Source organism: Erithacus rubecula (genome assembly GCF_903797595.1).
Source record: "Erithacus rubecula genome assembly, chromosome: 3".
NCBI classification, from domain to species: Eukaryota; Metazoa; Chordata; class Aves; order Passeriformes; family Muscicapidae; genus Erithacus; species Erithacus rubecula.
In genome coordinates this window covers 113823616-113832938 of record NC_136689.1, presented here as the reverse complement: position 1 = coordinate 113832938, position 9323 = coordinate 113823616, and the positions used below count along the sequence as shown (strand labels likewise).

The 9323-nt window shown below is 51.2% G+C and overlaps 1 protein-coding gene across 1 annotated transcript; it reads right to left on the bottom strand.

The window, feature by feature from the left end:
- Positions 1-7354: 7354 nt before the first annotated feature.
- BHLHE22 (basic helix-loop-helix family member e22) lies at positions 7355-8516 on the bottom strand. Its single transcript, XM_079302239.1, has one exon. It carries the CDS (start codon positions 8385-8387, stop codon positions 7488-7490), a length of 900 nt encoding a protein of 299 aa, XP_079158365.1. The 5' UTR covers positions 8388-8516; the 3' UTR covers positions 7355-7487.
- Between the last annotated feature and the right edge of the window lie 807 nt (positions 8517-9323).

Genomic DNA, 9323 nt, shown 5'->3' with positions numbered 1-9323 from the left:
TATTGAATTATTTTCCATGGTGTTTTTCCCAGCTTATGTTTATATTTTTCTCACAGATTCACAACTATTGCTTAAACTTTTTAAATATTTCAACATACTACATTTTTCTCTTACTTGATCTTGACAGATATTTCTATAATTTAAAAAAAAAAGCCTTTAATTTAGCAGTGGAATACAGAAACTCCTCTAAATATATTGGAAATTATCGTCTTATTTTACCACATCCCCCCCCCCCCGGTGAAACATAAGTCAGTTCTCATCAGATGGGGTACAAAAAGTGGTACTTATGACATTCTTAGAACATGATTCAAAATTGGTATAAAGATCTGCAGTCCAGTAGTGATTCCTAGGTACAGCTCCCAGGCTTCTGCTTTTTCAAACCTCGGTGTAGTGCAAAGCATACTACTTAAAGTAAAATATCCTGTCTTCACAGATCATTCATTTTAAAGGGGCATATGAATGAAATTCTTACTATACACAGCACTGCACCAGCAAAGCACACCTTGGCTTTTCAAGGTATCTCTGTAGCTGCTGAGTTCTACAAGTAGGTATTGAGTAGGAAGTCTGTACCCTAAAGACATCGGTGTGTCCCCGTTCCTCCATGCAGAAATGCTTGTCAGGTATGTCTGTGAGGGTTATTGAAGATACTTCCTAGAGAAGACAGACCTGCAGCATTTTCTGGGTTTAAATGTGTGTGCAGCTCTGCAATTGTTTTAACTTCAGGCTATATTAGAAGTTACTGAAATTTTTAAATTAAAAAGTGGCATTGTTGGAAATTTCTTGAAGGGCACGTTTCTGAATAATGCTTTCTGTAATGGTCTGAAAGATAGCTTGAAAGGAGGGAGTTAGTGAGACCCCCTAACACTGTATTCTATCAAGTATTTGATTTGATACTAGGTACTGTCTTGATGTTACTTGTATAGCATTGTATTTTTAAACTGTTCAAGGTATCAATTTATGCATATGTTTAACTCATATGAATAGGGCTATTCTAGCTGCCACACCATAGAAAGTGAACTCTTTTCCTGTCTACTACCTAAACCAGCCTATACACCCTGGCTAGTCATGTTCCCATACCCACTACATAATAGAAAAATGATCTTGCTACAAAAACAGCCCTCAAAACTACATTTATGAAAGTATCATCACTTTAAGTTAGTGTCTATGTTTATACTTAGTAATAAACATGAAGAAATATATAAGAGCATGTCAGAAGAAGGTAGACAATGTTCCAGTTTAAAGTGAAAGCAAGGAAGCTGTAGTGGGATACTGATCCTCATATAAACCAGTTCTGTGTTTATTCTGTGTGTCAGGATTTCCTGGGATCTCGTGTACTGAGCTTGTGTGAGTACATCATCCGTAATAGTAGAAATGTGCTTATCTTCAAAACTATTCACGCCAAAATAATTAATAAAAAGAAGCCTAAGCTTCAGCTGCTCTTGCTAGAAGCCTTGCAGGATTCTTTCCATTTTCAAAGACTTGTTAAACTGATTTTGACACTAATGTGTTGGTTTATTTTTCTTTTTCCCAAAACTAGCAGCCATGAGTACAGAGAAGTTGAATAAAAGTCTAAGTTCTGGCTACAGGGAGTAAAAGTCAGTAAGCAAACACCCTGTGATGATTTTTGACAGTGACTTTTTTCCTCATCAGCTCCTCTTTCCAACTACCTCTTTCTTTCCAAACAGTTTGGTCGCTTGCTAACCTCCTACCGGCAGCAAGTCTTTCCCTGTCTCATTTCCACCTTGTGTGCCAGTGAATCGCCTCTCTTCACAACGTATCTTTCAGTTGCCTTTTTAAAATGAGTTCTTTACAGCAGCCTCTTGCAAAACCGGCATCGCAGGTGGCTGCAGCTGGGAGAAATGCCGCCACGCTAAAGCTTTGAACCTGAAAAGCGGACGGGCATTAGTTGAGCTCGTGGTTGAAGCACCGCGGGATGCTGCCGCTCCGGGATGGCTCTGCTCCGGGCTGCCCCCGGCCCGCGGCGGCGGCAGGGACCCGCACCTCGCCCGCCCGCATCCCTGCGCCCTGAATCCCCGCATCCCTGCATTCCCACATCCCTGCATCCCCGCATCCCTGCGCCCCGCATCCCTGCATTCCCGCATCCCTGCATCCCCGCATCCTCGCCCGCTGCCCGGTTGTGCTCCCTGCGCTCCCACCTCCCCCGGCCCGCCACAAAAATCAGGGGAGAGGAGGGTGAGAAATGACTCCTGCATGCCCCTTCGTAAAAGCATCACGAGCTTCCAGGGATGCTGCAGTGGGACAAGGGGACGGGGCACCCGAGGAGGTTCCTAGGGAAGCGCTTGGGGTGTTCGGTGAGTTTGGAGGGCTTCAGCTGGTGGAGAGGAGGTTTACTCTGGAAAGGCGATTGTTTTTCCCTAATCCTCAATTATGAAGATTTAAAAATAGTATTAAAGGGGCAATCTGTTCTGCAACTTCTCGGAAGAAATAATTGTTGATTTAGATAAGCACTGATCCCTTCAGTGTTTGATGAAGACGTTAATTTATGGCAGTCTAGCAATTTATGGCTGTCATTAGATTTTCAGCTTTGTCTCTCTTCAAAATGTATCTTTATTTTTTTAATTTTAATCCAAGACAATTATGTAAGAAAACGGTTATGTTTGATCTAAAATACATCATTTTTCTATAGCATTTCAAATTATTCACAGATCATAGTTCTTATATGTGCATATATGAATTTAAAAATACAGCAGTAAAGTGCTTGAAACAGACCATAAATTTGCTTCCTATTTTATTACACGTCTCTGAATCAGGTTGAGAGGACAAGGGCAACTAGGGGCTTGGGGAAGGATTTAACCCTTCCCGAGGCTGGAGAACGAGCCGAACCAGACCAAATTCCCCTCCGGAGCGCTCCGGGGGCGGGTGTGGGCGGGCTGGGTGACACCGAGCTGATGAGTGACCGGGGGGAAGTGGGGCTGGCTGCAGCTCTGCGCTCATTTAGCAGATGCCCCTCCGCGGCGTGGTGGGCTGCTAGGAGCCCCCGGCTGGGGCTGGGGGCCGGGGCAGCCGCGCCGGCTCCCGCTCCCGGCAGCGGCTCTGCAGATCGGCTTAACCCCTGCGGAGCTGCCTAAACTCAACACCTGAGGGAGAGCCTGCCCTACGCCCTCCGTGGGCTCCGCTAGTGCCGGAGCTTTCCCGGGCAGCAGAGACTCCGCGGGGAACGGGACCGGGAGGAGCCCAGAGCGACTTCCCCAAACTTTTGTCCCGCTCCGACAAGGAGCTCTTCTGCCTGCATAGAGCCTCAGGATCCCTCCGGCCTGTGGGCAGGGGCGGTGCGATCACAGTTACAAATGATGCTGGGGAAGAGTCGCGGAGTCCCGGCTCGTCTGTTTTACCCCCCAACATCCTCCCTCCGCCACCACCAGCACGACCAAAAAAGAAAGAAAGAAAAAAAAAAAAAAGTGTTAATTGCTGTAAAGTTTCCGAACACGTGGATAATTTACTTTGACTGCTGAGTTTTAATTAAAAGCAAACTTATTTATGTTTCTGATGTTTATATTACGCGATTTAATTACGTTTGGAGGCAGCGTCGCACTTTTTTCCCCCCTTCCACCCTAAATCACATTTTCATTAAAGGTTTTAATAAGAAAACTCACTTGACCACTATTCATTATCTAGTCCCCTCCATGCACACAAGTTCACTTACCCATTCATTTATTCACTTACTCATTCCAGCAGATCCGCTGCAACTGCTGCTAGCAGGGATGTGAACACTCATAATTATTTGTCAAAGTCTGGAAAGTGTATTATCCCTTCTTCTAGTGGTAATTAGTTACCATAGCATCTAATACGTAAATGTGCCCAGAGCACACCATTAACAGTTAAGCGGAGGATTCAATTTAACACATGATTATATCTTTCATAAGTCATTACATTAGGAAAGCCAATGTCACTCATGCTGGGACAATCTAGGCTCCGAGCCGGGGTAAAGGGCCGGGGAAGGGAGCCAGGCTGGGCGGCGGGGGCAGAGGGAGCTCCGGATGAGGCTGAGGGAGATCCCGCTTCGGTGGGGCTGTTGGAAACGGGGAAGGAGCTCTTTTGAAAGGGTACATGTTCCTTGCTGGCTAAGTGATCTGTCACGCTTTAAGGGGGGCGGGGGAGCCTCTCTCCTCCCCCCAGCCCGGCACACATTGCGCTTGCATTGGCAAGACCCGCTCAGGGACTGGCCCAGTGGCTTCGCGCCGCTTCCCAGGGAGGATGCCCGAGGAGAGTGGGGCCAGGAGTGGTGGCACCTCTACACGGCACGGACCCCTCCGAATGGATAGAAGAGGAAGCAAGAGAGCCCAAAGTCGGGCGGCAGAGGTAGCTAGAGATGACAAAGATTTTCATTCTGCTGTCCCATCGCTCCGAAGCAGAGGCGAGCGAGAGAGAGAGCGGTGAAGGGACAGACAGCTCCATGTGCCACAGCCCCTGCTCCCAGAGCCGGCCGGGAGGGCTCCAGGCCCGGCCCGCACACTCCGGACCCTGCCCAGGGAAGCTGAGGCAGGGAGTGGGTCTCCCCAGCCCTCTGCCTTCTCCCCACCTTAGGTCCCGGCCGCTCCAGGAGTTTGCTGGGACCTGGCCTGTCCTCCCCCACCCCACGGCCGGGCAAAGCCGGGCAGCGCCCGCGCCTTCCAAGGCAAGCTCTCCGGGAAGGAAGCCCGCTCGGTAGCCAGAGACATTAAGCGGTAAATATTTCAGCAAATGTGTCCTGCGATGTTATATGCACGAACACACGCTCACACAGACACACACACAGGCATGCACCACGCCAAGCTGGTGGCGGTGGTTAATTCCTAATCAGAATGATGGACAGCAGAGACAGAACAATACAAACTAATGGCTGTGTTGCTGATCACTTTACCCCTTGATTAAAGACACCCAATTATGGCGCAGAACAGTGTCGTAATTATGTTCCTTAATCACATCCAGGAGGTTTAATTGCCTTAACGATGTGTTTCATTAAATGAATTTAGGTATTATAGTCGACAGTTTTCATACACAGTTGTTTTCAAATTAACATAATATTAGACATCGTCATGGAAATTGTTTTAATAATCATAATTAGACGCACCCAGCCTTTGTCTAGTAAATGCTGAGAGACGCTTCTCCTTGCGCCTGGGGGCTGATCTGCCCACCCTCTCTGGGCTGCCTTCCCACAGCTCCGTGGCACTTTACAGTTATGTTTCCTGAAAAGTTACAGGTTCTGATTAATCTTTTTTGATGGGAAGTGGAGCAGAAAATATTTATCCCCTTCCCCCGCCTGCGGTGCTGCCGTTGGGAGAGGCGGCTCCGCGGATACCCCGGGAGGGGAGGGGGCAGCGGCAGGACCGGGACCCCCGGCCCGGGCTCAGACAGCCTGGGGGGGCTCCTGCTTCCCTGCCCTCGGGTTTGGGGCAGGGCGGAGGGTCCGCGAGGGGTGGGGCGGCTCCCAAACTCGGCGGGCTGGGAGAAGGCGGGGGGCGGTCCTGCAGCGCGCCCCGCGGAGCATCCAGCGCCAGGGCTCGGGGACGGACGGGCAGGGCCCGGGGAGCGGGGGAAAACTTGTCACCTCCCTGCCTGGGACACCCGGAGCCGGCTGTGGGGTGACGGGGAGCGTGCTGGGGCGCACCCAGAGCAAGGCAAAGGAAAGAAAACTACCCACCCCCACCATGCACCTCCTTAAATCTGGATGGATATGCTTAACAAAGCACAGCGTAATACAAGCGTTTGTTCAAAATATTTTAATAAAGATTCTTTCCGACATAGATACACATACAAACGATCGTACATTGCTGTCATAATCTGATTGACCTATTTAATATATATCACTCTTTACACATCCGTGACCTGCCAACAGATCCATCATGGCTCGTATTTTGCCATCCAACCTGACAGTCCGAATTTGTATTATCTGCAAGTAGTGGAAAATAGCAGGACTCGTTTATAAAAAGAAAAAAAAAAAAAAAAAAAAAAAAAAAAGAAAAAAAAAATAATATGAAAAAAAAAAAAAATCTTGATTTACAAATGGCAGAGAGACAGCCACCCAGCCATGCAAACTCAAACTGAAGGCTCACTTTGGGTAAATAGCTACTTCTTGCTTTTCATCTCTCATTTTTTCTTAAAAAAAAAAAAAAAAAAAATCAAACAAAACAACCCAAACAAAATCACAAACCATAAACCCGCCCCCCCCACATCCCCTGAAAAAGGAAGATAATAATTCCACGCGTTCTGTAAATTAGCCTAAAGTATTTTAAAGTATTTCAACTTAAATAATCATCCACAGTCAGAATAATTTACATACACATTAAGAGCGGTTTAAATTATACCTTCGAAAACACAGCGCCTGGGAAAACATTGGCTTGGCAAGTGTTCTTGTAGCAGCTATTGCTCTGATGCCTTGTAAAAGTAAATAGTCATTACCTGTTATAATGCAAAGAATACCCTTTCAAAAATTAGTTGGTTGAGCAATTAAGAATACACTTTTCCTGTAATTTTTGGACTGAAGCAATTTATTAAAGCTCAATTTAAATACAGGGATGATGCAACTTAAAATCCAGATGACCTTTCATAAACCTAAGCAGCTCAGATACATCAACATTTCTGGTTATATGTTGTTGGCAAATAAATGTTTTAAATACTTGGCACACAGTTTAAGTTAATCCATAAACAGAATTTTAGAAGCATTTAAAGTAACTGCACATAAGACCCATGACCTTAACACATGATAAATATTGTTGGCGTGGAAGGGTCATTTTAAAGAATAACAAATAAATAGCATGTCTTGTTTATACATCATTGCAAAGTGGAAAGAAACAAGGTGCACATAAATATTTCTTTTAAAAATGCGATACTTTCAGCCACACGGAGTAGGGGTTTTGATCAGTTATTTTTTGTCTTTTTTTTAACTCTCTCGATTTTTTTTTTTAAATCACTCTCACCAAACTTTGCGCATTTTCACAGGATCAAAGTTTAGAGACGATAAAAAATACAAAGTCTTCCATATCAGTGGTCCAGTTTCTTTGTTTCTGCGAGTCACTTAAATAATAAGTTTACATTTCAAGTTTGTTTGTTTCCTGGCTCAGAATAATAATAATACTGCTAATAATAATTAATTAAAAAAAAAAAAAATCTATGTTCAAGTGCCCTCTCTGATTTGTCCCCGGCGTAGCCCCGGCTCCCATCCCGGCCTGCTATTCCCGGCCTCTCCTTTGTCCGGAGCGCAGCGAGCCCTATCGGAGCCCCCCGGGCTGGGCCTTCCTTGCTCCCCCGGCGCCCCCGGCCCCGCGCCCCCTCCCCGCCGCTCCCGCCGCGGTCCCGTCTCGGCGGCACCCGAGGAGAAGAGCGAGGCGAGGCCGGGCAGAGGGCGGCGGGGGCCGGGCAGCGCTCAGTCCCTGCGCCGCCTCCGCGCCCCCCGGCCCGGAACCGGCACCGGCACCGGGACCGGACCGCCGGCCTTCGCCGCTCCCCGGGGCCGCGGCGGCGGCGGGAGGCGGACACGGCGGCGGCGCTTAAGGCTTCTCCGTGCACTGTTTGCAGAGGCTGGAGGAGACGCTGTTGAAGATGGCACATTTCTCGGGGCAGGAGGTGGCGGGGGGCAGCCCGGCGCTGAAGGGGTAGCCGGCCGCCTGCTCGTAGGCGCCGAGGGCGGGGTGCAGCGCCGCCGCCGCTGCCGCCGCCGCCGCGGCCGAGCTGGGCAGGGAGGCGGCCGAGATGGCCTGGCCCTGGTTGAGATAAGCCACCAAGCGCCGCATCTCCTCCAGGGCCTGCGCCTGCATCAGGATGTAGTTCTTGGCCAGGAGGAGCGTGGCGATCTTGGAGAGCTTCCGCACCGAGGGGCTGTGCGCGTAGGGGATGACCGCCCGCAGCTCGTCCAGCGCGTCGTTCAGGTCGTGCATCCGCCGCCGCTCCCGCGCGTTGATGTTGAGCCGCAGCGCCTTCTGCTCCTTGGACTTCTTGCTGCCGCCGTGCCCGTGGCTGTTGGAGCAGCTGCCCTCGGCCGCCTTCAGCCCCCCGCCCCCCCCTCCGCCGCCGCCCGCCGCCGGCGAGCCGACGCGCGGGTCCCCCCCGGCGCCGCGCAGCACCAGCTCGCAGCGCCCGTCGCTGTCGTCGTCGGGGCTCTGCTCGCCGCCGCTGCTCTCGGCCACCGAGCTGCGGCTGGCGCTCTCGCCGTACTTGACGCAGACGGAGCCCGGCGGCAGCGCCAGCGGGTCGCCGCCGACTCCGGGCTGCAGCAGCGCCTCGGGCTCCGACGCCTCGTAGCAGGCGAGCGGCGAGGGCTGCCGGTCGCGGGGGTGGGAGAGGTCGAGCCCCGGGGGCGAGCGGAAGGCGGACTCCATGCGCTTGGCCGAGGCGGCGAGGCTCTTGTGGAAGAGGTCCTCTTCTGCGGGCAGCCCCAGCGCCCGCTCCATCGGCGCCCCGCTCGCCTCCGCCTCCTCCGCCCCCCTCAGCTCCCGGCCCGCTGCTCCAAGGCTCCGCGCCGCGGCGGGCGGCTCCCCGGCGTCCCGCTGGCAGAAATCGGCTCCCGGCTCCCGCCGGGGCTGCTCCGTGCCCGGCGCCGCGGCTGCCCCTTCTCCGGCTCCGGCGGCGGCTCGGACCGCTGCTCCGGCTGCGGCTCCGGCTGTGGCTCCGGTTCGGGCGGCGGCTCCGGCTCGGGCTGCGGCTCCGGCAGCGGCTGTGGCTCGGGCTGTGGCTCTGGCTCCGGCTGCGGCTCCGGCTCGCCCTCAGCAGGCGCCGCGCTGGGGCATTGTGCGCTGCCAGTGGAGCCGCTTCCACCGTTTATCTTGCTTGGATTCACCTTCAAGAGATTTCCGGACCCATCAACCAGCAGCCGCCGCAGACGGGGGAGTCTTTTACATCATTATCTCTGAGAGTAGGTTATTATGAAGAAGACTCGCCTGTTGGGACAGAGCTTTCTACCCAATCAGGTTAACGTTTTAATTAATAGGATTAAAACGGTAACAAACAATCCCAGGCGCTATCTGGCCCTGAGTCTGAATAGTTTCTTTTCCCAGGTCTGAAGACAGGCAGCAGCTAGAGCTTTATAAGAGGCGCCTGCTCCATTATTCTCCCTGCCATCTGTATACACAGCTTAACGCATATGTTTGCAAGACGTTGTGTCCTGTTAGTAACCCAACAACTGCCTTTAGCTTGACATGTGTGGCGACTTTCACTCATCAATGAGCACACTAAAAGCCCTACTTAGATCGAAGGATGTTCTTTGCCTCCTTCAGCAAATTACAGCCCTGCACTGCAGAAAAGCCCACTTCAACACTTCTCCTTCCGAGTGCTGCCAGCAGACTTCTGCTAACTTAGCCGCGGAGTCAGGAGTGACACCCTCTCCCCCC